The 25,234-nt window shown below is 37.0% G+C and overlaps 2 protein-coding genes across 4 annotated transcripts; both read right to left on the bottom strand.

The window, feature by feature from the left end:
* Window positions 1-671: 671 nt before the first annotated feature.
* On the bottom strand, window positions 672-18,041 carry LOC135638662 (chitin elicitor receptor kinase 1-like). 3 transcript variants are annotated; one of them, XM_065151913.1, is made up of 11 exons: window positions 17,330-18,041; window positions 16,198-16,224; window positions 15,808-15,972; window positions 12,084-12,250; window positions 11,031-11,120; window positions 5,805-5,898; window positions 5,551-5,702; window positions 5,393-5,481; window positions 1,441-1,579; window positions 1,063-1,161; window positions 672-981 (listed from the first exon to the last, which is right to left on the bottom strand). In XM_065151913.1, the coding sequence occupies exons 1-11, from the start codon at window positions 18,000-18,002 to the stop codon at window positions 820-822; spliced, it is 1,857 nt and encodes a 618-aa protein (XP_065007985.1). In that variant the 5' UTR covers window positions 18,003-18,041; the 3' UTR covers window positions 672-819. The 3 variants fall into 3 exon arrangements, with proteins under 3 accessions (XP_065007985.1, XP_065007983.1, XP_065007984.1); XM_065151911.1 differs by lacking the exon at window positions 17,330-18,041 and having other exon boundaries at window positions 12,084-12,274; window positions 15,826-16,047; window positions 16,191-16,308; XM_065151912.1 differs by lacking the exons at window positions 16,198-16,224; window positions 17,330-18,041 and having other exon boundaries at window positions 12,084-12,274; window positions 15,826-16,039.
* A 2,301-nt stretch (window positions 18,042-20,342) lies between these two features.
* LOC135638422 (pentatricopeptide repeat-containing protein At1g59720, chloroplastic/mitochondrial-like) lies at window positions 20,343-21,791 on the bottom strand. Its single transcript, XM_065151535.1, has one exon. The coding sequence runs from the start codon at window positions 21,789-21,791 to the stop codon at window positions 20,343-20,345; it is 1,449 nt and encodes a 482-aa protein (XP_065007607.1).
* Window positions 21,792-25,234: the final 3,443 nt, after the last annotated feature.

The raw sequence follows: 25,234 nt of genomic DNA on the forward strand, positions 1-25,234 counted from the left end.
TGGTAGTGTGAGAGGGAGTGGGGCAAAGGTGAAGCATCATGTAAGATGTCTCATCTCTTTTATCTTTTTGTTTGCACATGAGGGTGGTTTGTGGTTCTCGCATCGTGAAAAGATGGTATCAAAATGGTAACCATGACGTGGAATGAATCAGGTTCACCTGTAAATAGGATGCATCCCGATGGTAAGTGGCTTGTGATGAGTGCTTGGTCACCATATTCTCGGAGTTACTAGTATTCCTCGAGCTGCGACATAACTCTATAAATGATTGATATTGAGCGCAAATGGAAAGAAGTTGGAGGAGCTCGACGCGATGAAGCAAGTTACGTGGATTGCTCCATCACGTGGTGTCCACGAATCAAATGTCAATGAGAGTTGAGATGAAGATGTCTTTAGGCTTTTGAAGTCTGGGATTAATTAATACTTAAGAGGAGGTGATTAGTGTGGCTATGCAGCGGTGAAGTGATGTCCTAAATTCTTAATGTACTCTCCGTCCTTTTTTCCAGACGAAACACGTTATAATGCAATCCATTTACTTCCTCCATACGATAATGAGCCATCGTCTAAATCCAACGGCGTTATTGTGGCACATAGTGGTGGGACTTGGTTCGTCTCAAACTTGAGCCTTTTTGACTCAGTTAGAAAATAAGATGATAACTAAAAGAAAAGAAAAAGAAAAACTAATCAGATGCCACCTTTTACATTGCCATCATGTTCCTACTGATACAGGTCTTCAAGACAAGAGACACAATATAACATAAATAGACCTCATTATTGGTAAATGATACAACAAAGATGACGGTAGTGAAGAATCAATGCGAATCATCTTCCAGACATGAGATTGACTAAAGCTTGTTTCTCGTAGGAGCCCACGTCCCATTCTTCCGTACCCGCAGATAGTGTCATCAACGACACAACAATTTGTCTCATAGTTGGCCTCTGCTGACGATTCTCTTCAGTGCAACTCTTCGCAATAGATGCCATCTAAAAACAAAAAACAAGCATAGTTTAACAGTATGAGGTTTTCAGTCATAGATTAAATCATATAATTGGTTACTTTCTGACCGCAATGACCGAGTCAATTGGATAGTCCTGACCGAGCCTTGGATCGATCAATTTCCTCAGTTCTTCCTTCAGATCAGGTTTACTAAGAGCCTCCTCAAACTGCAGCACGCATGCAAGAAAATTAATCATCGTTGAATTACTCAGTAAGCAATATTATGCAATGCAAAGAAAAGCCTGGATTTCCGAATGAAGTAATTCAACATTGGAATAACTGGTGATGCAATCAGGAAGTGTCTCTGAGAAAGATCATGCAATTACCATAACAGGATCCAAGAAACGTATAGATGTTATTGGTTTGAACTAAAACCATAATTCTTGTTAATAATGCTGGACAAATTAGGATGACAGCCTATATTGAGTAGGGAAGCAGAAAACAACCAGAGCAATCAATCCCTTCGATTGTGTGACAGAACCACCTGTTTTCACAATTGCACCTTTGGCTGAAATAAGTTCATAAAGAACAACACCAAATGCGTAGACATCCACCTTAGGAGAAATTTCACCATATTGTGCATACCTGCATGATAAATTCAGACAAATTACTGGCTACAACATGCATTGACATGCATTGAGGAGACAAGTTCCTGCTGTAGATTCAATTGGCAAAGTTTGCTACTTCCTGATTCTTGCTATTTCAACAGAGCAATCATAATTTAATTAAACTGATTGATGTGTGGAATCTACTTTAGTGTTAACTCATTTAATATGATCTGACCGTAAGCTTGCTGACACTATGAGCTGCAAAATCATATAATTCCCCTGCTTCATTGGCTACAAATTAGATGATTCATCATCTTAACAGTACTGATTCATATCAATTTATGCATAATCATCTTCAGACTGTTCTAAACCATGTTTTAAATTGAGACCTATAAGACAACAGAACGAAGAAAAAAAAAAAGAAAGGAAAAGTTAATGAACAATAAAAGAAAAGGCAACATTAAAGCATTAATAAGAATTTTACGAATACAACTTTATGTTAAACTCCTATGAAGAGGAAGAACCTAATTATATAGGGAATTATCGAAGTTAGTGTTGATCAAACCTAGATAACAGTCTAGGCTCTTACCATTCAGTTTAGTCTCACCTAGGCAATCAAATATGGGTTGGACCAATCAGTAAATAAACTGGCAAAAACTGAGCAGTATTGTTCTAATTACATGATAAGGCTAGAATGCCAAATGTATGATCTAGTATTTGTCCTGTACTGATGATTTCCAAATGGTAAGTCCAGCGCCTAGTTCAGATCCGCTGTCCAACTAAAAGCCAGGTCGTCTTGGGTGAAAATTCTGTTGTTGCTTGGTATTTTGTGAACTATTCTGGGTACAAGTCCTATTTTCATTATAGTAGTGGGCATTGTTAGAATATTTTTGTCATCAATAAAATGACAATATATTTGTCATCAATAAACTTCTATTATTTATTTTGTTAGAATATTTGACAAAAGAATATTTGATTCAATTCTACATCAGTGCTTTAATCTCCTTAGTTTGCTCTTGCAAGATCATGAATTTGGATGTGCTTGCCTAGTTAATCTCCTTTCATAGTTTGCTTTGCAAGATCATGATATTGTATGCCTTAAAAAGTATAGTCTTATGGCATGACTGGAAGGCAATTCCTCCCTTTAAAAAATATCCATAATTATTGTAAGCACAAATAAGCCAAAAGTACAAGGAAGAAGAGAAAATAAAGAAAGGTTGTCTTCTCTTAGGATAAAACTGGTTCCTTTCCCTCTCGGCTCTAATGATGCCAATTGCCAAATCATCATTATTATCATCTCTATATCCTACTACTTCAATGCTTTAACCCAAGCATTTTGGGGGGAATGTTGCCCAAGGCCTATGTATGTCAGTGGGCTACTTGAGTCACAATAAATTTTATCCTAGTATCTTATTAATCCAATAACTTATACAACTAGCTTAGTCATGTGACTCCAAATGCTCAAAAATTCAAGTTATTAGCGGTATGTTATTGAGTCCACATATACAAATTCAATCATGGGAGTAATATTATCAATATATCCCCCAACAAATACCAAATGCCTTCATCAGGGCAAGAAACATCTCTTAAAATCCCTAAGCATCTAAACTAGGAGAAATTAAGGGAAACTCCCATATAACTGCACATGATGTACATCCTGCATAATCAAACTATAAATCTACATATTGTTCAGAGACCATTTATCATTAACTCACATATGCCTTTAAGATGGCACACAATGAGCCTCAAGCCACATGGCTCCTTAAACTCAGCCCTGTGCCACCCGGGGGGTTCCAGAGTGCTGAGATGGCTGACGTTTCACTCCGCTCACGACGGTCGCCGCGGCACACGAAAACAGCCCAAAAACAGGCCAAAACAGGCCATTTTTGGCTGCGCGAGCGAGCGGCGAGAGGCGGACAGCGAGCGAAGTGAGGGGCAGCACCTTCCCTGCTATACGAAAGCCCCATCCAGCCCTGTGCCACCCGGGGGGTTCCAGGGTGCTGGGATGGCTGACGTTTCGCTCCGCTCACGACGGTAGTCGCGGCACGCAAAAACGGCCCAAAAACAGGCCAAAACAGGCCATTTTTGGCTGAGCGAGCGAGCGGCGAGAGGCGGACAGCGAGCGAAGCGAGGGGCAGCACCTTCCCTGCTATACGAAAGCCCCATCCAGCCCTGTGCCACTCGGGGGGTTCTAGGGTGCTGAGATGGCTGACGTTTCGTTCCGCTCATGACGGTCGCCGCGGCACGCGAAAATCATGAGTTATAAGCTACTAAGTCCATATAAACTAGTCCAAGTGTGTGATGATTGGGGTGTCACACCACCCTCATGCAAGTATTTGAATATATAAAAAGTTGTTTTGTCTAACATAGGTTTTGCAATCAATAAAGTATATCCTTTGTCATTTTTAAATAGATTTTTATGTATCCATATAAAAGAGGTTCAGCCCAGCTTTATGAATTCAGTTAGACATGTACACGAATTCTATATCTTACTATATACAAACATGTTCTACTAAATGCCCTCCAATCTGATTCTCTGATCTTAGTTGGTTTGGATTCTTGTAAATAAGATTTACACTCTAATCCTTGTCAAGAGACATTGACTCATATCAAATTTACAGTGCCTTGGTTCTTATTTCCACACTTCCTTTTAGGCATAGTTTGTTCATTGATCAGATATTCACCCTTATCTGGATTACACGTCATAAAGCATGAAAATTTATGCCATTCTCAGTGAGGGAGCACACACAGGACCACACAATCAGTTTTACTGATTTATCCAGGTCAATTGTGTTCTAACTCAACGTCTTTGGAAGCAGCTTGGAGGAAACAAAATAATCATCCATTTGACCCACTTTGGATTAGATTTAATTCCTTGAAAATTTTTCAGGTTAAGGCACTCTTTTACAAAGACTACTGTTTAAAAATTTAAATACCTGATCCCTAATGCCAAATTGGAAGCAGCGAATGCAAGAATATAGTTAATCATGGTTGACAAAGGACCAGCATAACCTCAGTGTAAGCAGAAGCTTGATCTCAGCAGGATACTCAAGTGGATGAAGATTCCGTCATGTAATTCTGAGCCACAGAAGAAATATGCTGGATTGATTTAAATAAGCCACATTGACCTTTATGTATTTTTTAATACTGAACTTGGATCAACCTCCCTAGGGTCAAGACTTCATAAGTCAAACTAGACATGTATTCAAGGAGTGGTAATGAACCAAAACTGGTTGTATACCAGCACATGGATTTGAGTTACTACCACCAAAACCTGACACGTACGCTAATCCTTGGTTTTTCAGTCTTGATTTATTCCAATAGAATGCATGGAATAGGACCATGTCAAGCAGCTTTCCCCTTAGGACATGTCAAAATATATATCATTACTGTGGCATATGATTGGTATTAGGATATTAGATATATCCAGCAGTAAGGGCACTTGATTCTAACTAAACTGCATGAAGCATTATTAATCAAAATACAAAATTTTAAGTGCAGAAGAGACCCTTATTTAAGTCAATTTAAGAAGGTCTTTTGGGTGGGAAGCCTTAATGGAAAGAGACAAGGGAGGGTGAAGCAAGGTTGACTCAAGTCAATTTTTGTCAAAATTCATCCGTTGTCACCCTCAATCGAAATTCCTTTTGTATGATTTAAAATTTTTCCTTTGTTTTCACTTTCTGTTTATGCCTATAAATGTGATATGCCATGTATTTGACTTGGGTATTTTATCATATATGAGGATGGATGTTCAGTAGGTCAATTAACTTTAAGAACAGGTAAGTGGTTTACACTAACATGAGAGGGATCAAATGTGATAAGATAGAGAGAGGCTTTGCATATATCTTACTCTGGAGGCATATAACCAAATGTACCAACAAGTTGCGTTTGCAAAGATGCACCAAATACAGTTAGTTTTGCTAATCCAAAGTCTGCAACCTGCAATTTAACCAAACTTTCAGCATTGAATACTAATATCAGTCTATCAATCAAAATGATCACGATAACCTTTGCATGAAAATTCTTGTCTATCAATATATTTGCCGATTTGATATCACGATGTGTATACACTGGAACCGTGTGCTCATGGAGATACTCTAGACCCCTTGCTGAATCAAGGGCAATCTGCACTCTAGCAACCCATGGCAGAGGATTTCTACCTATAGCAAATGGAAATTGCTGGCATTAGGGTAATTCATGAAAGAATTTTAAAAAATTGATTGGCTGCAAATTCAGAATGCCTACTTTAGTGCTCCTCTTACCTAACCCTCGCAAATGCTCACTTAAGTTGCCATTTTCAATGAATTCATAGACAAGGAATAAGGAAACCTCGGTACAGTATCCTATTAAGCGCACCTGCATAAAATTCCATGTCATTCTGGCAATTTAAATGTTCCATAAGTCAGCTGATTGAGGATTCAGTTTTTAAGTCAGGCCAATAAAACCAAGATGTCCTATATATTTATTAATTAACTCCGTATCCAAAATGCAAGAGTTTAATTTTGAACATTCATCTCTTTGTCATAAGATATTGTATTAAAAGAGAGGTTCATGTTGATATTTAAATACTTGTCTGAACCACACAACAGTGCATTATACCATTTCATTATGGTTGGCACAAACTGGTATTTGAGTCTAATTTCAAGGATATTGTCCAAATTCCTCAGATTTCATATTTACAAAACAATTGTAGGTAACAAAGTTAAATATCAGTCAGATACTTGTTTCACCAACCTATTAAACTAGCACACCATCCAGATATTGGGCAGTCTTTGACCTGTACCATCCATTATAATTAAAAAATGGTATAATAAAGGAGTAACAGGATGTACGGCACTGCTGGTACAAAAGTCACAAGGATGTTCAAAGTATGTGACAGAAAACAACTAAGGAGATCTCTAATGGTAGTGATAAGGTTCATGATCCCTTTGCTAGTGAGATAGAACGAGTCTAGCTAGATAAAGGGGGGTCAATTGCTAGTGAGATAAGGATCATGATCCGTTTTACTTCTTAAAAGAAAACACGAAAGGAAATTGCAATTTTGACAAGGAAAGTTTAGAAACTGCCATGTTACAATTTTTTTTGCTTCCTATAATTATCTTAAAAAGAAACTTATTACTAAGCTCACTAGTGGAATGTTGATCAAGTTTGAACTCCTAATTGGAATATCAGATATATTGTTGGTTTTAATTGGGCACATACATAAATGGGTACTTTTGTGTGGATATTCTTTGAACTTCATGAAGGTTATGTTGAATAATAGAAAAGGCATTAGCTACCAATATGGCAATACAGAAATAATCATAAATTCAATCTTTGAGTTCTAGTGGATCAATTACAATAATAATCAGCAGTTCTTTATCTGATAGATTGATGTTGACTAATATATTGTGGATTAAAGATTTTGGTGACATCTTGAAATTTATGTATTATATAATGCCTATGGAGGTACACATAGTGGTTTCAAGTACTTGCCAAGGTGCAACCATGCAAAGACAAAGATGATGCAATAGTCCTAGATGACAAAAAAACATATATCCATTTCAATTTGTTATTTTCTATAGATATGCATACATCATATATGCTCCTATCAAACAAAAATTAATTAAAAAATTAGAAAGATAACAAGAGATTTGATGGCCCCCAGTTTGATTAGTAATATTGGCTAAATAAAACTCAGTGGAAGGAAAAGATTCACATAATGGACCAAAAATAATTGAGACATCATGGCTTGTTGTTGGAATCAAATAAAACTAATTATGGTAGATATAGTTATAAGGCTAACAACATTAGGGGCCATTCAATCTTCACGTAGATAAGTCTCAAAATGACTATGTTATCTCCCAAATACTCATTGACATACTCGATCCAAGTTAGGCCCTTTCATTAAAGACTATGTTATCATGAAGATTCTAACCTTCTCTGAACTGCAGTTGGTAGCAATATGGTTTTGCATATTTTTTTAATTAAAAGCATTTCCAATAAGCTTAAATTAAATTTAATATTTCTAGAAAAACTGGGGAAACACATCTAATCCTTTTTTAATAAGAATATTATATAAGACTCAGAAAAATATATAGATAAAAAGTGATGATAACAAAAATAGTCATGTGATCAAAAAGGCAGAAAATATATAATGAGAGCAAAGCAGGGAGATCACTTTTACAAGGCATGAGCATCATTTTTTGAAAGCTCCTTTCATGAGGGTCAACAATTTCAGAAGAATGAAGGATTTTCATGATTGTACAAATACAGATATAACACCATCATTTTCCCCAAAGACTCGAGTATAGTTTCTTTGAAATGCATTAACACTTAAGCATAGAGGGAGGCATCCCAACTTCTTTAGTGGGATAAGGTTGAGGAACATTTTAGGGTTATTCAAGCCTCTCAATGCTATTTGAGTGGTATCATATGTTGGCTTTTATAGAAAAAATGGTCCGACACAAAGTAAGGAGACGGCTAGGAGCACATTGTAAACAGTTCTAAATTAGTTGAAAGTTGAAACATAAAACATAGTGTAGGTAGAAAGCCAACTTTTGGCTGTCAAAATTTCTTTAATAATTAGTTTACTTAGGGGCCAACACATGAAAATCTTGACTTGGTGTGATTTCAAAGAGCTAGGGCAAAAGAACACCTTGTCTCTCAAAAGTTTAAGAAATTATGAAATTATGAAAACACCAAAACCCGAAAATCCCATCAGACTCCATCTTTAACAGTTTTCATAAAAAGAGGAAGGCCAGTCCATGAGGCTCTGGCTAGTATAGGGTCAATGTACAGTAAGGTTAGAAATTTAGATACCTGACGTTAACTGGTCTGGTGTACTGGTCGGCATGGACCAAACAGAGAGAGAGAGAGAGAGAGAGATTTAGAAAAGATGATGAGAGGAGGAGAAGAATAAGCATCAAAGGATGGTAAGGGACAATGAGAAAGGAGGAAGAGCAAAGGAGGCAGTCGAAGAGGAGATGCAGAGGAGGAGGTGTACCAGAGAAGACGCAACAATGAGAGAAAGCAAGGAGAGAGAGAAAAGCAACAGCGGAAAAAAAAAGGGAAAAAACAATAGTTTTTGTGAAAAAATTAAGCAAATATAGCTAGACCCCAATTTTATGCATTAACATCAAGCGACAAGCCTGGTTTATAGGGTTTTTGGGTGGTAACCCATGTTTCGGATGGTACCAGCGAAATCACCTAATACGCATCTTGGTTTATGGTCAGACTGGTAAAAACCGATTGGTAAGGACCAGTCCAACCAGTTTTTAAACCATGATGTACACAACTTACCCTTATAAGCAAAGAGAAAGATACCTTTGTCCAACATCAAAAGCATCCTTATCTTATCTTTCTCTATATAGGTGAGCCTCTTGCAATCTTCTAATGGTAGATTCACTTACAATATATGTGAAAACACAAATACAAAATCCATTCTGATAATAATCATAAAACTTTCATTATTATATGGTCCATTCTCATGTGAATGGAAAAGATTCTATATTCTACCTAATACCCTACAGGTAGGCTGCTCAATCCTACCACATACTGTTGAAAGCAAGGACTGTTGTACCTCCCGAAACAGCATGGTATCGATCTGGGCATGGGCATGGGCCAATACACAGACCAACCCCATTTCGAGCAGTTTGATCAAAATAATAAAAAATTCAGAAACATGGTGGGGCCCTATCCAACTCAGCGTTAAAAAAGGGGGAAAAAAAACAACTTAGGGCTCGCGAACATGAGCACTATGCTGCCGCTGCTTCTTCTCCTCATCTTTTTTCTTCTTCTTCTTTCTTATTCCTCCTTCACCACTTCCTCTTCTTCCTTCTTCCTTCATCCTTCCTCCTCTGTTCCTCTACTGCCTCTTCCTCTTCTCCCTCTTCTTCATTGCCAAAACACTGGTACATACCGGCATACCATATGTTGGTACACCGGTACAGACTGGTCTGATAGATTGCCAAAATGGGTTCCGTACCTGAAAAGGCAATCCTTGGTTGAAAGCCTGTTGGAAGATGATAACAAGTCCTCTTTAATTCATAAATAATGGTAAAGACATGGCTAGCATCCATTATGGTCCAAAGACTCCAAACTAATTAATTCTGGTGCAAAACCATCACCTTATAGGAAGATTGAACCGATGAAAAGAAATGTTCCTAAGATGTGAGAGAAAGGCCATGCATAATCAGAAGTTATAGAGAAGGTGATGTGCACAACTATCTGTGGAAGGAAGGAAAAGATGTTTCAGTAACTTAAAAGGCACAAGTTAAGAAGCATAGCTTGCTCCTTGTCAGAAGTAATACCTCAGTAACACAATATTATTTGTGATGGCATCATAGAAGGTAGATGGGAAACCATCAAATAAAGAAATCACCTTAATTTAATTTTCTTCCCACAGAAACTGATAAAAAGATATCTAGCTAGCTGAAAAGATTATTCGTGGTTAAAAACTTTCAATGTTGATTCAGAATTACATGCTAAGAATCCAAGGGCATAGTTGAAAATAAGGATTGCAATCTTAGAAACTGGATTTGTGAAGGAGAGGAGGAGAAGCACCAGCGTGCAATGGCAGTGTGCAGGCAACATGATTGGGCAATGGTGGAGGCTCGCGACCAGCACAGAAGGTACAAAGCAATCGCAAGCCCTGAAACCTGTGTTAGAGAAATAATAATATCCAAAATGGAGCATCTGAAATGGTCGCAGTCAATATCCCAGTCTACAGTTTGGGAATACCAACCGGATGTACTGAACTGATCGGTTTTTCATTCACTTGTTGAAAGGAATATGTGATATCATCCACTATTACAGAGAACGAGAAACCACAATTTTTTTATTGGGGCAATACATATGAGTAACTTGCTACTTGTATAAATTATATGATGTGTGGATGCTTAACTTTCAAAGGACCAAACCGCAAAAGCAATTAAAGTGAAAAAACTATTAAGGACTGAGTTGTACAAGCAGATATAACAAAGTATTATTCTACACATAGTTCTTATAGATGAGAGAAAAATTCTTTCCAGCAATAGCTAAGCTACTGATATAGGTCATATATGCCCGAATTCCCATGCACATTGATACTCCTGTAAGTTTAAGATAGCAGGTATTCAAATGAATTTCATGAACACTTCCAAAGACTCAAGTTTTATGCAGAGGTAATTGCAAGTTTTCAAGGTTGCCAGATTAGATAGGATATTTGAACAATCAAATCTCGCCTTACAGAGTCCCATGATCTAAACTAAATTAAAGAACATTATTGGATAAATTGCATGTAAACCAAGTAACAAGTAGAGATGCCAAACTTTTTATTTCAAAATTGATTATCTAGTAAAAATTAACTTGATAATTTAACATAATACCATCATGACATTTGATAACAAATGATATTGTAAGATGACTCATGAAATGACTCCCAAAATAGTAAATTCAAAAGCTAAATAGTAAAATATAACATAAATGGTCCCACCATATTCATGCAAGAAATGAATGAAGAAACTTACCAAATTCAAGTGATGAACATTTGTTAAGACTTTCAGTTCCGCAAGAAATTCTTTGGTTGCCTGCACATCCATTTTCTTGATAGCAGCTTTCTGCAGAAAGAGACATCAAGGAGGTCAAGAATCAGGAAAGAAATTCTGGAAGCAATTAAGAGAGGAGTATTTGGAGAAGATAGGAAAAGCCAACTTTTATTGAAAGTTTGAAACCAAGTACATCTTGAATGGAAGAGACTGAACATTTAGTAATGCCTCAGTGTAGGTTTTCTTCTCACAATTAAACAAGAAGCTGATCCAGCACTCAACAATTAACAATAGAAGAAAGTTCTCAGAACAGATGAGGGAGACAACTTAACTTGCAACAATGAACTACTCCAGATGCTAAAAATTTACATGAAAGTCAAAGTTCATAATTTTTAGTAATAAAATTTCTTGTCCTTACAGAAAAGATTGTTGTTATGTCAGTGATACTTCATGGATCCAAATGTTGGAAGATTAAGAAACAACATAGATAAAAATTGTATCACTGAGATGAGAATGTTGAGTCAAATGTCTAGAGTTATTAGGAAAGATAGAAAATAATATTTGTGTTCACGAATAATTAGATGTAGCTGCATAATTAGGTGTGTAACTACAATAGAGAATAAAACGAGAGAGTCGTTTAAGATAATATAGACATATGATAAGAGACCTATAAATGTTGTAGTTAAAATAGATGATACAATTAGTGTTAGTGGTGTGACGAGAAGTAGAGACAGACATAGGATGACTCCATTAGAGACTATAAATAAATATTCAAATATTTTTCATTCAACTAAGAATATCGATTTGTACAAAATTCATTGGTGGTATAAAATACACATATTCAACCCCAAATAGTTAGGATATTACAGCTTATAGTTGTTGTATGTTACAAAAAAGAATGAATCTCAAGAATAGTAGGTACAAAATACAAGTTCATTTGGTAAATGTCATCTCTCCCATGATATAGACAAGCAAGAATGGATGCAATACACTGTAAAAATACTAAAAACATTAAAATGACATAGAGAAACTAACCTCTCCTCTAAGCTCAGCATAATAAACAACTCCAAAGCCACCTCCTCCAATTTTGTAAGCCAGACTAAAATCATCTGTGGCCCTCGCAAGCTCTTCATATGAGAACTCCACTGATTTGTCAACAGTAATACCTGCAATTGTGGAACTCCTCTCTGCTTGAGATGTAACTACTCCTGGCTTGTACATGTAAGCTGTGACCCCAATAAGAAAAGAAAGTCGTGACAGTCAGCCAACAAGTATATAACATGCCCAGGATATCTCAGAAGTAGAAAAGACACCTGAAACACGTTAAAGGATAATTATCTAATGTCTTACTGACAAAGCGACCAAAGTGTTGTAGGAGTCATGTCTTATAATTTACTTCAGATGGTATTGTTATTTTTGCAAAATGTAAACTTTAGAAATCTTATGAAGTTCTACGACAACATATTAATCATCCCTCTGGATGATTAAGTCCATCACAAGGCTTGTTGGTGTGTCTTATTGCCTCGAACTATTCCACAAATATATACATTGCCCAAGTTTTTTGTATGGATCGGGTTCCCTAATCCTATGTATCTGTATATCAATTTGATATGTTTGTCAAACCCAATCCTAAAATTGATCTCATGACATAATATACTAAGACACCACATGTCATTAGTGCATCAATGTGGTAATAGTCGTAACCTAATTGTCGTGAACTACATGCCTAAGGCGGCTCCTGAAGCAAGTACAATTCTGGCATATATTTGTGCGCATGATGGAGAATGTTAGAACTTCTACTTTTGCCACTAATTTGGTAATTTATATCATAAGATCAATCATCTTATTGTTGCTTAAAGAAGAATGACCAACTATCACATTGAGCTTTATGATCCAAATCTTAGGTGGCACGTGTAAAATATTACTCCTCGATCTATGCATCATCCTCAAATTGTGTAGATGGGACCATTGACTCCTCGGCGTCACAGCCATCGTCAGTCAAGGCATCGTTGTTCATGTCGTTATCATGACTCTGGAACTGCAAAAGAGAAGACGATTAAAGGAAGCGTTTAACTCGGGATCCAACAAACAGACATTTCAATAAGCACTTGATAGACAATACAAATTACAAACATAGACTTCAAAAGCTCTGAACAATCACATGACAAAGGGTCCAAGGTGGTCTGCTACAACCAAAAGTCCCCACAAGTGCCCACATGACACTACAGGGTCCAAGGTGGTCTGCTACAACCAAAAGTCCCCACAAGTGCCCACATGACACTACTATGGAACAAGGAAGTGAACCAGCCGTAGACACTACCCCAAAGGCTCATCCTGCCATGTGTCATCCAGGTAGCTCCTAGGTGCTATGCTGGTTGACACTTCGTACCACTCTGCAAAGCTAGAAAACCCTCAAAATGACTGCCTGGATGGCCTGTTTCTGAGCAGTTTTGCCTCTGCACAACGACTGGACACAACCTATGTTTACAAGCCTAAAATAACCACAAAACGCAACCAAAATAAAGCTGCCAAGTCTACTGCAGGCCCTCTATATGTTGTGCAAAACATGAACAAAACTGAAAGACACGTACATACACAAGCATTCCATCGAACACCCTATTTACAGTTTTGTCCGTAACAATATGACATATTTTGATGCACACTTGTGTACTAACTTACAACCTACTCATCCTAGACATTTCTATGAATATTTTTTCTCTTTCTTCTTCATAATTATTCTCACAAGATAAATTTTATTAGTCAATCTATAGAAAGTTAAAGCTCTAGGTAGTAAAGCAGAGTTGTAGCATCCTACCTAATGCTAGTGCAACCAGAATAGATTTATGAGTAGAAGGGTAAGAATTCAGTACAAGATCATATTGTAAAGCCTAAAAAGGTTGCCAGAGGATCAAATTAATGAGTGCAAAATATTGGTAAATGTCAAGGTATAACTTTTGTTGTGAGGGCCAAAACATGACAATGAATCGATAACACATGTGGTTGGATCTAGATAAAAAATGACCATGAATCGATATTGATACTAGGCAGCAAGAATTGAAATTTTGTACCGTACCAGAGTTTCGAGATTCGCTCAGTACGGTACGGTACTATATACCGAGTGGTAATTCCGGTATACCGTTCGGTATATATATATATATATATATATATATATATATATATATATATATATATATATATATATAAGTAAAAAAATCTTTTTTCTGCGACGTCGCCTCTTCTCCCCACGCAGGGCGACGTCGTCGAAGCAATGTCGCAGAAAAAACGAGATGGCGACATCTCCTCTCTTCTCCCCACGTGGGGCGATGTCGTTGAGGCGATGTCGTAGAAAAACGAGGCGATGTCACCAAGGCCTCGTCGCCTTATATATATATATATATATATATATATATATATGTGTGTGTGTGTGTGTGTGTGTGTATATATATATATATGTATATATATGTATGCATATGTATGCATATGTATACATATACATACATATACATATATATATATATATATATATATATATATATATATATATATATATATAACCGTTTTCGCCGAGGTGATGTCGCCTCTCTTCTCCCCGCAACGCCGAGGATTCTTCTCCCCGCGCGGATGAGAAGTCACCAACAAACAAGGAGGGAGAGCGACGCTGATCTCCAAGTTCTCCTTTTCTTCTCTCTTTTCTTTCTTCCCCTTCTCCCTCTTCTTTCTTCTCCCTCGGTCACCGTCCAATTTAAGACGATAACGGGGCGAAAACAGCCCCAATCGATAGTACCACCCGGTAGCGAGCGGTCCGTGTACCGGTCCGCTGGCGGACCGGTACGTACCGCTCGGTACGGGCGGTATTATTCGAAATTAAAAACCTTGCTAAGAAGTACATCACATGTTGGGTGGTCCATGCAGAATGGTGAATGTACCATGCTGTATACCTCGTAGGGAATAGACAGGACAAAATTAAAATCCTTGGATGGGACTTCTATATTTGTCTTCAACATAGGGAGAATATGGCAAAATGGTTGCTAGCATTAAGCTGAATCAACTTAAATAAGTTCTTCAGAATTTGATATGTTTTGCAACTAATTTATACGGTTTAGCTGACAGCCCTTGGTAGGTTTTGATGTCACAATCAGGTTGCTTTTTTGTGATCTTGGTGTCAGAGTTTGAGTCCCAAAAACAGTTTCTCTACTTGCACGGATAAGGTTTCATAGATTAATCTTTTCTAGAGCCCACATTGGTGGGAGGTTTGCGCACTAGACCGGCCCTTATGCCTGATCAACCATTATTGTGTTTGCATCAAGGTTCTCTCAGCTGTCCATACCATATTTTACAACCTTGTACAGTCTATAGTATCGGGTTAAATCCTCACAATTCGACCTCCTTACTAGCAAACAGGGGCTTTTGGCACCTCCTTACCTATTTAATGTAAAGAAAAGATTCTTGATTCTTTACACGTTGGGTTAAATACTTGTCCAATCCAACTGCCATTCTTCCTTTTTAAGTATGCACAGGATTCCTTTCTCAGTCATTTACTTTGTTTGTTTTTTATCAGATCAAGCCAATTGTTTGTCGTGTCCATCCGAAGTCATTGCACATAGTACAAGGGACAACAAGTTCTCTTTGATCCCATCTTCTGGAGTGGCTAAACCTACACTTAATTGACTTGGGGAGAAAGCAGAACTTTATATAAAATCTAGCTCACAATTTAGAAGCACCAACAGTATGTAATTACATTAAAAAAAGTTACCATGACTGTTTAGCAAAAAGATACCTTCACATGGTGACAAAAGCAATGAGGCATTCTTCGCCTTCTTCGTCCTTCGAAGATGAAAATATAGATATGTTGCCAGTATTAATAGAACTACTCCAGCAATAGAAATTCCAGAAATAGCTCCATCAGAAATTCCTGTTGTTTTCACATCATGCTCTTTACATAAGTTGGAAAAGCCAATGAGATATATTTCCTCCATCAGACATTCAGACATGAACTCTTCTGTGATCAAAATAAGCATCTTTAATTAACAAGATCTAAGAAGATCAATTACCTGCACTGAAATAGTACAGTGATAGAATATTCATATTAGAATACATTGAAAAATAAGAATAAAAGTTAAACAAGTAATTATCAATATTCACCTTGAGGAAAACGGATGATAGCTTCCATTTGGATCTGCAAAATCATGTTAAAACATTTTAGTAGTCATAAACTGCTTCAGTGAGAAGCTGATATAAGAGATCAAACATAGTTCCACTTAATTCAAATCAGTAGAACCACTTAAAAGAATATCTGAAATTTTCATAAAAACTCAATAAAAAAATTTGATTCATCCAGAATTGACGTCCTAAATATTGGCACATAGAGATCATACATTATAATGCCACATAAATATAACAACCTAAATACTGTAATAATTTTATTAAAGAGTAACATTAATGCAGGCCTAATGTAGATCTAATCATCTTGACACATGCTCAAGGTACAGATGACTTGCTTTAAATACTCTATTATTGGACAAATAGGGAGAACCTAGAAACAAAAGATCCATCATTCAGTGCATAGGTCAAAAAAAAGGGGTAAACAGAAAGCAGGATACAGCATTTTGAAGAACATTCAAAAAAGATGAAGAAATTGGACAATTACAAGGTAAACTTTCAATTGTTGTTCTAAAAATCAATTATCAGATACATATTGACCATACCAACTGAAACATACCAGTCTACCTGAGTGATAGTATGGATCTCATGCTATGCCAAGAGGGTGAGATTCTTAGCAATATGATATGCTCATACCAACTGTCATACATGCTCAACTGACACACGCTAGTCCAATCATTAATTAGTAGGGATCAGCGAGTAATGGCAGTCCTTGGGCAAAGAAAAACCTTAGACACATTAGCTCAGCCAGCTCAAAATACATGAACATAAAAAGACAGCAAACATCAGTCACACGGATGCCGTTCCTAGATTTACTGGTGAGTTGAACCTACTCAACAAGATTAAGGAACTTTTTGGACAAAAATGCATTAGCTTTTTTTTTTTTTCTTTACAAGGCATCCATTGTCGTAATTTGTTAAAGGGATGTGTTGGTTCATTTTCCTGAGATTTAATTCCATCTAAATTTGACCTCCAAACCCTATACTCTTAGGGAACAAAAGGAAATTTTGAGAAAATCATATCAACTATTAGGTTTATATTTTGGTTAAACTAAATCTTTTAGGAGAGTTTGGTTAAATTAAGATTCTTAATCACCAGCATAAAGAAAATAAAAGGCTCGCCTTTTGCAGGGATAAACACGACTCCCGACCCAGAGCTAAAATTCACCCCAGGGTTATACTTCAGCAGCAAATCCTCCTGCGAAGGAAACCCGTTCGCGGCAGCCACCGATGACAGGTTCTCCCCTGGTTGGAGTGGGTAAGTCACGAACAACCCGTAGTCCTTTGAAACCGACGCATCCCCGCACGAGCAATTGATCACCACACCGATGATCGCCCCATCGGGCACGTTGGTCACTGGATAGCTATTGAACGTCGAAAGCAAGTCAACCGTGGTCAAATTAGCATACACATCCCGGGCGATCGTGTTATAGGTGTCGCCTTTGAGAACGACGTAGGAGAAATTGTGGCCGAGGAAGCCGCCGTCGATGCAATCACAACGGAAGAAGACATTGACGCGGCTTCCAGTCCGGATGCTGTTCAAATTCTTGATGTTGGGGTTGTAAGGGCCAAGATCGGTGTACTTGACGCCGAAGAGGCTGGAGATGTAGGTGAGGTTGTCTTTGGGGGAGACGTGGTAGGACGCAAGGGCGAGATCGCAGCCTCTTCGGCAAGCGGATTCCGATCGTCGGAGGAGTGAAGCCAGAATTAGGAAGCAAAAAGGGAAAGAGCTCGATCGGATCATCTTGGACTCGATACGGAATGCACGTCGATGGAAACCCTGACGACGCTCCATCCCCCATCTCCTTATAAGGGAATAAAAGAGGGAGAGGTGGACTCTCGGTGTCGTTTGTCGACTTGACTTCTCGTCATTAGGTCAAAGCGGCGGTGGGATTTTTTTAAATGTGAGAAATGGGAGATGGCCACGTGGCCTCAGTGGGTCCGCTGCTCGATAGGCCGGTCAAACTTTGAGAAACTCATCTGGGGGGCCCGCCGCAGCTTGATTTTGCTTGGGGCCCAGGAACCGGCCTGCTGATAAATCGAGTTGGAAGGCCACAAGAGATATCTAACTATTTAAAGGGTTTTGCCAGTTATAATCTCTTCTTAAGCTTATCTATTTGATATTACCTTCGTTGGAAGCTTACCCATTGGTAGCCACATTAATAAAAATGATAAAAGAACCAAAGGTTAGATATGCAACAACGCTATGAAAAATATTTTTATATTTGCTTGTGATTAAGTTAAGGGAGAATTCACTGTCAAGGGTGAATACGAGTATGATTATCAATGTTAGATTTTTTTATCTCTTAAATTTATCTTGAAAATTTTAATTTGAGTCTTATGTCTCCACGAATCGATTTTAAACCCAGGTTGATCTAACTCATCCAAGTCCACCAATATGTGACAATAACATTATTTAAAATTTTTAGCCTAATTATATGTGATTGATCGTGCGAATAGATAATATATAAGAAAAATAATGTTAACTAATTGAAAATAATTATTTATTAGTAAAACTATTTATCTAAACTAATAATAAGTTAAATTGATAAATAAATAATATTGATTAATTTCTCTTGATCTTCTTTGATTATTTCACACATAGATTCCTAACCATGATCTTCGAATGTGGTTCATAATTAAAATTCCATGGTTTGAATGTGCTTCAGGTAGAAAGAATAAGAGAAATGATCAAGGCCTTAACTATGGCTTGAATACGCTACATAGAGCAAAAAGTTAGTTGGTCAAAAGTATGAACATTATATACACGTAATTGGCATATGGCAACTTGAGTTTTTTTATAAATGTTAAGTTTATGAAATAAGGCCTTAACTATGGCTTGAATACGCTGCATAGAGCAAAAAGTTAGTTGGTCAAAAGTATGAACATTATATACACTTAATTGGCATATGGCAACTTGAGTTTTTTTATAAATGTTAAGTTTATGAAATAAGTTCGTGATCCAATTAAATCCTACACTAACTTGTCAATCTTGGCCTTAAATCACTAAGTAATGCATAAGTTAAAATTAATAGTAGTACACTCATTCTTATAAATTAATCTTAATCTTGTCCGCTTTGAAATTAATCGAGGCGTTACAAATTTTCCTACTTAAAAGACTTTGACTTCTTATGCCTAACATAAGTTAGATCAAATCTTACTATGATGGTAGATGTTACTAGTCATAAGTGCCCTGCAAGCTAATCATGTAAGTGATGGCACGTCAAACGTGATATGTACTCTTTTTACTTATTATTTATTTGATATTTTTCTCAATTTATATTGCCTATTGCATGTATTGTGATGTACATAGATTTATGCAATGAGAAACGGATCATCATGAGATCATGATAATGAGACTAATTCATCTTTAAACATAGATCCTAAATAATCCTAATCATAAGTCATTCGAGAGTGATATCGAGATGAGCGGATGACTAGTGTGTTGTATACTGATTCATATGATGAAGGCAACTGGTCTCTTAATTGCGCTTATGTGAGAATACTAGGGATACCGCACAAGTATTCAGAATAAGCTCACTAATTGATCCATTCACGGAATACTAGATGATTGATGATACTATATTATGATTCCGTCATCTCCAATATAATTCTAATTAAAAATCTAAATATAACATCAATCATCATTGAGATACCATTGTTTCATAGCACTATGGGATATTTGATAAGTCTCATATTTGAGTTCACATGAACGTCTGGTACATCTTAATACAATGAATGGAAATTTGTTTTTCTGAAAGAAATATCTTGCATCGGCTTGCGAGCAAACTCATCACTGTCTTAATGAAGCAGAGGTAGTCCCAACTCTACGATAGACCATATGCTTGATTTGTCATCTATCTCGCACTTCCGCTCTAGACAGTTCATGCCCTTGTTATTGCACTTGACGTGTGAGGCCAAATGTAAAAGGTCAACCACATTTGAGGAGAAGCCACATTTTTCCGGATAGTCCACTCAAACTAAACGGACATTATACTGCGGGGTATGTCATAAAATTTATTAGTTGAAAATGAGTGGTATGTGTGCTCGACATTAAAACCAAGCTTATGTGAGAATTTGAAGATACATGTAATGTAATGAAAGTATATGATAATGAAAGTATACACTTCTGCCCTCAGACACGAAGTGAGCTGCACCCGGGCCTCTTTGCCACGCCCGCCACCCTCATCGCGCACCGGACTCGATCCTTCTCCTCCCACCGCCCGATCCATCCATAGGCATTCGACAGCAGCACGTAATCCCCATCGTGCCCAGGCTCCGTCTCCGCTATCCTCCTCTTCACCTGCTCCGCCAGCGCAACGTCGCCGTGGCTGACGCACGCACCCAGGAGCGTCCTCCAGATCACCGCGTTGGGTCTCACCGGCATCCCCTCCACGAAGTCGTACGCCTCCCTCACGCGCCCCCCCCTCCCCATCATGTCCACCATGCAACCGTAGTGCTCCATCCGCGGCTCCATCCCGGGCGTCCGCTCCATGCTCCGGAACACTCGCCACCCTTCCTCCAGCAGGCCCCCGTGGCTGCACGCCGTCAGCACCCCGATCAGCGCTACGTGGTCAGGCCGCAGCCCCGCGTCACCCACCATCCGGTCGAAAGCTCCCAAAGCCTCGGCGCTCCGCCCGTGCGCCGCGTACCCGACGATCATGGCCGTCCACGCCCTCACGCCTCGCTCCCGCTGCGGCATCCCGTCGAACACCCTCGCGGCTCGGTCCATGGACCCGCACCGCGAGTGCATCGTGATCAGCGCCGTGCCCATCTTGGCCGTCAGGGCGAACCCTCGTCGAGCCACGTAGCGGTCCACCCAGGCGGCAAGGTCCGGAGCGCCGAGGTGTGCGACCGCCGTGATCACAGTGATCATGGTAACCTCGTCAGGCGCCGCGTCGGGGGAGCAAGCCTGCATGAGGCGGAAGGCGTCGAGGGCGGTCTCGTCGTGGCCATTGGACGCGAGCGAGGAAATAAGAGCAGACCACGAGACGGCATCCCTCAGGGGCATTTCGACGAAAATCTGGAGAGCGGCGTCGAGGAGAGCGAACCCGCCGTAGAGACGAACAAGGGTGTTGGCAACGTAGAGGTCGGCGGAAAGGCCGTGCTTGACGGCGAGGGCGTGGGCGGCGACGCCCGGGTGGCGACGGGGGTCATCGGCGCAGGAGAAGGGGAGGAGCGAGCAGGCCTTGAGGAGGAGGGGGAACGTGAAGAGGTCCGGGGGGACCGCGCCTGCGCGCATGAGGTTGAAAGCAGCGAGGGCGCCAGAGGGGTCGGCAGCAGAGGCGCGGATGAGCGTGTTGAAAGGGAATGCGGCGGAGTGGCGGAGCAGGGACGGCTGGTGGCGGACGAAGGCAGCTCGGACGTAGGGGAGGGTGGAGGGGTGGTGGACGGAGAGGAGGAGGAGGGAGTGCAGGGCAGTGAGGTCGAGGGTCTTGATGAGGCGGGCGTGGAGCCTGTAGGCTTGGTTCATTTGCTGCAGTTGCCGTGCCTCGCGATATCCTAATAGATTAGATGTTGACATCAAATTTTTGGCAAGAGCAGCCAACACAATATTAAGTAACCAGATGACCATTAAAAACATTACGTTTCACAATGGTATACGATGGCAAGTGTGCGAGGGTGGTGGTGGTGGGGCGAATTAGAACTGATGATTCTTGGGATGTGTTTATGAGTAGCAGGAGATTGAATTCAGGGACGAGATATATACATTTTTTTAGACTGATCACTAGCTGAATCCTTTCTCTTTTTTCCTTTTTTTAGTGCTGATGATACGAGCACTATTTGTATTAGGCACCTTTATTAATATAATTGTGTGTGTGTGTATATATATATATATATATATATATATATATATATATATATATATATATATAGTTATTTAGTTATCAACATTATTATTAGTTATTCAAATTGTTACTCATTTTATTTTTATTTTGCTTATTTTAGTAGTCTATATATTAACTTTTAAGATCTATATTTTTCTTATAGGTTTTAACTTTTGTTTTATATTATATTATTTAAAATTGTTTTTTCTTCTACTTTTTAACTGTATTTTCTTTTCTTTTATTTTCTTCTAATGCCAATTACTTTTTGTCTATAACTTTGTTATATGGAAAAAATAATAATTTTCTTCCATCATAGTTGTTTTTGTTAAGATTTTAATTTATGTTTACATTTATCTTATATATGACTAAGTATTTAGGAATGAGAATCCATCCCAAACCTACTTCAAATACGATAAACCTAGTTCAAATAAGTTGAATGGATGTGTATATTAATGGATAGAAATTTACTATCATATTTATTGTACAGTGCCCGAGTCATATGCACATTATATTATAATTAGTATATAAATAAAAATAATATATATGTTATCGTCACTTAGTGATATGATTTATAATGTTTATACTTTATAAATATAATAAATGATATACTTATGCTTTCCTCTCTTTGAAGTATATACTTCCCAAAATATATTATTCATAATATTCTATAAAATTTTATTGAGCATGCATAAACATTAATATCTATTTTAAGCATGTTTTATAGCAATCAAGCATAATCCTTCGGTGCAACTAGATAAAGTGTATTAGTAGACTTGAAAATTAGGTTAAGTTTTGGTAATGAGTATGCATATAGTAACTAGAAGTGATAATTAAATTTTAATTGATCTTAAGTAAATCTCAAGGCGTGAATGAGTTTAACCATGATTAAAATAAAAAAGTTTAAGTTTTAAAAATTATGCATATAGAGGATAATAAGCTAGTTAAATATGAAAGAAGTAATAAAAAATAAAAAATAAATATAAATTAAAGAAAAGTGTCATACTAAAAATGTTGAGATATATAAATGAGATTGAAATATGAGTTCAAACTAAAAATATCATTTTTGTCAAACCAAATTAGACTTAATTGAAGTTGCTATAGTCTTATAATTATATTAGTAAAAGAAGATTAAAAAATTAAAATAAAGTCTAATTGGATTGAACTCTATACCTCAAAGTAATCTCTTACTGTCTCTAATTTATTTTAGCTTCATTCTTTTTACCAACTTAATAACTCATGATCATTTCTCTTATTCTTCGATCATTCTCTTATCTTTTCTTATGGAAGTTAGGAAATGTCATATCTAAAAAGGGTTAAGGTAAGAAAAACCTAATTTTTCTCTTTCTATACCTAGGATTTTGATTTTACATATTATAAAATGATATTTTCAACTATTTTTTAGCAATCTAGACTTTAAATTTATGTTTAATTTTAGGATATATTTTGTATAAATATCTTATGATCCTAAGATATTTGGTATGACTTTAATAGATGATCGATGCATAAAATTATGAGTGTCTCAATCTGATGTATTTAAAATCTTTTACTTTTTTAGAAATGAATCTATTCAAATGGAATTGACCCTATAGGATATGATTATATTCTATCCTTTTAATATATTTTAAAATGTTTCATTAGAGTTTTGTATGATTTAGAATAAGGTGAATACCACCTTTCTGCATCAAGATGTGACGTTTATAAGTTCAGACAGTCATAATCCAATTTCAGCATAATAGAATAGGTATTGATAGTTAATTAGAAGGATAGTTTAATCTCCAAATTATTCTATTTTAAACTAAAAATTAATGTATTTAGTGTTACATATCTCTTAGTTTTTTTATAAAATTTCATGATAATTCAAGATCGTTTAATTAGCTAAAATAGTATAATAAAATTTCTTCTTATAATTATGTGAGATCTTAAGTGATAGTAACTAGTTCATTTGATTACAAAATGAACTATTAAAATATTAGTGGTGGAATTTAGATACATTTTTAGATAAAGTATAGTTTATTTTATTAGGAATTTTATCAAAAATTTTCTATGAATTTTGCTATAAATTATTATAAATCAATAATTTGAGAAGTATGATTTTTAATTAAGTCATCTCATGACTCTATTCTCCCAATTTGATAGATGTACTTTGTAGCATACTCAATCATTAAGAAACATAATCTTTCATTGATATATTCATATTTGAGTTCAATCAATAAGTATAACATGTATTCTACAAGTTAATCACGTCAGGATCCGTGATACGTTATAACAATTTTTTTACTTATTATTACTAATATGTTTTCGTATTATATATATTATCTAAATGTATATTGTGAAGTTTTTTTATATTTGGAATCACATCGAGATAAGATTATAATAATGAGATTGATTCACCTTTAACTACAGACCTTAAATCATTATGGTCATATGTTACTCGAGAAGAACATCGAGATAATCCTAATTGCCCTTGTAAAATTGACTGTCACTCCCGATGACTAGTTATGCTATATCTAGAACTTTCAAACCTATAAGTCTAGTATCAAAGAGTGAAGTACTCATACAAGACATCATTGATATGTCAAGTTTAAGGACCAGATACATATTTGAAATGACGGAATCATTATTTGACAATGAGGTTTCATCAATAATCTAGCATTTCGTGAGCGGATCAATTAGTGAACTTATTTTCGAATGAGCACTTACATCGTATCCTTAGTATCTCTACACGAGCAACTATAAGACCAGTTGCCTCCATCGTATGGATGGATATATAATACATCAATATGTCCGGTTATCTCGATATCCCTCTCGAGTAACTTACGACCTAGATTATTTAGAGTTTATGTTTAAAGATGAATCGATCTCATTATCGTGATATCATCATGATCTAATTTTCATTGCATAGATCTATAAATATCACAATATATACAATAGATCTATAAGAAAGTATCAATAATGATAATAAACAAAAAGATTACGTAACATATCACACGTGTCTTTACTCACGTGATTGACTTATATCTATGACTAACATTAGATATGTTGGATGAAAATTTAAAGAGCCATTATACTCAACCATAAATTTAACTCAAAATAATATATTTTAAAATTTAATCACCCTAAATTCGTATAAAAATAAAAAATGAGATTAAATATATTGTCATCTTACCTTAATAATTTGAAGAAGTTTAGATATATTTAA

This window comes from Musa acuminata, chromosome BXJ3-5 (genome assembly GCF_036884655.1).
Source record: "Musa acuminata AAA Group cultivar baxijiao chromosome BXJ3-5, Cavendish_Baxijiao_AAA, whole genome shotgun sequence".
In the NCBI taxonomy this organism is placed as follows: Eukaryota; Viridiplantae; Streptophyta; class Magnoliopsida; order Zingiberales; family Musaceae; genus Musa; species Musa acuminata.

Coding starts and splice junctions, on each gene's coding strand:
- LOC135638662 (XM_065151913.1), bottom strand. CDS start 18,002: ATGGAGCGTCGTCAGGGTTTCCATCGACGTGCATTCCGTATCGAGTCC. Junction 16,225..17,329: donor CGTGTTTATCCCTGCAAAAG/GCGAGCCTTTTA, acceptor ATGATTTTGCAG/ATCCAAATGGAAGCTATCAT. Junction 11,121..12,083: donor ATGCTGAGCTTAGAGGAGAG/GTTAGTTTCTCT, acceptor CTCTTTCTGCAG/AAAGCTGCTATCAAGAAAAT.
- LOC135638422 (XM_065151535.1), bottom strand. CDS start 21,791: ATGTTTTTAATGGTCATCTGGTTACTTAATATTGTGTTGGCTGCTCTT.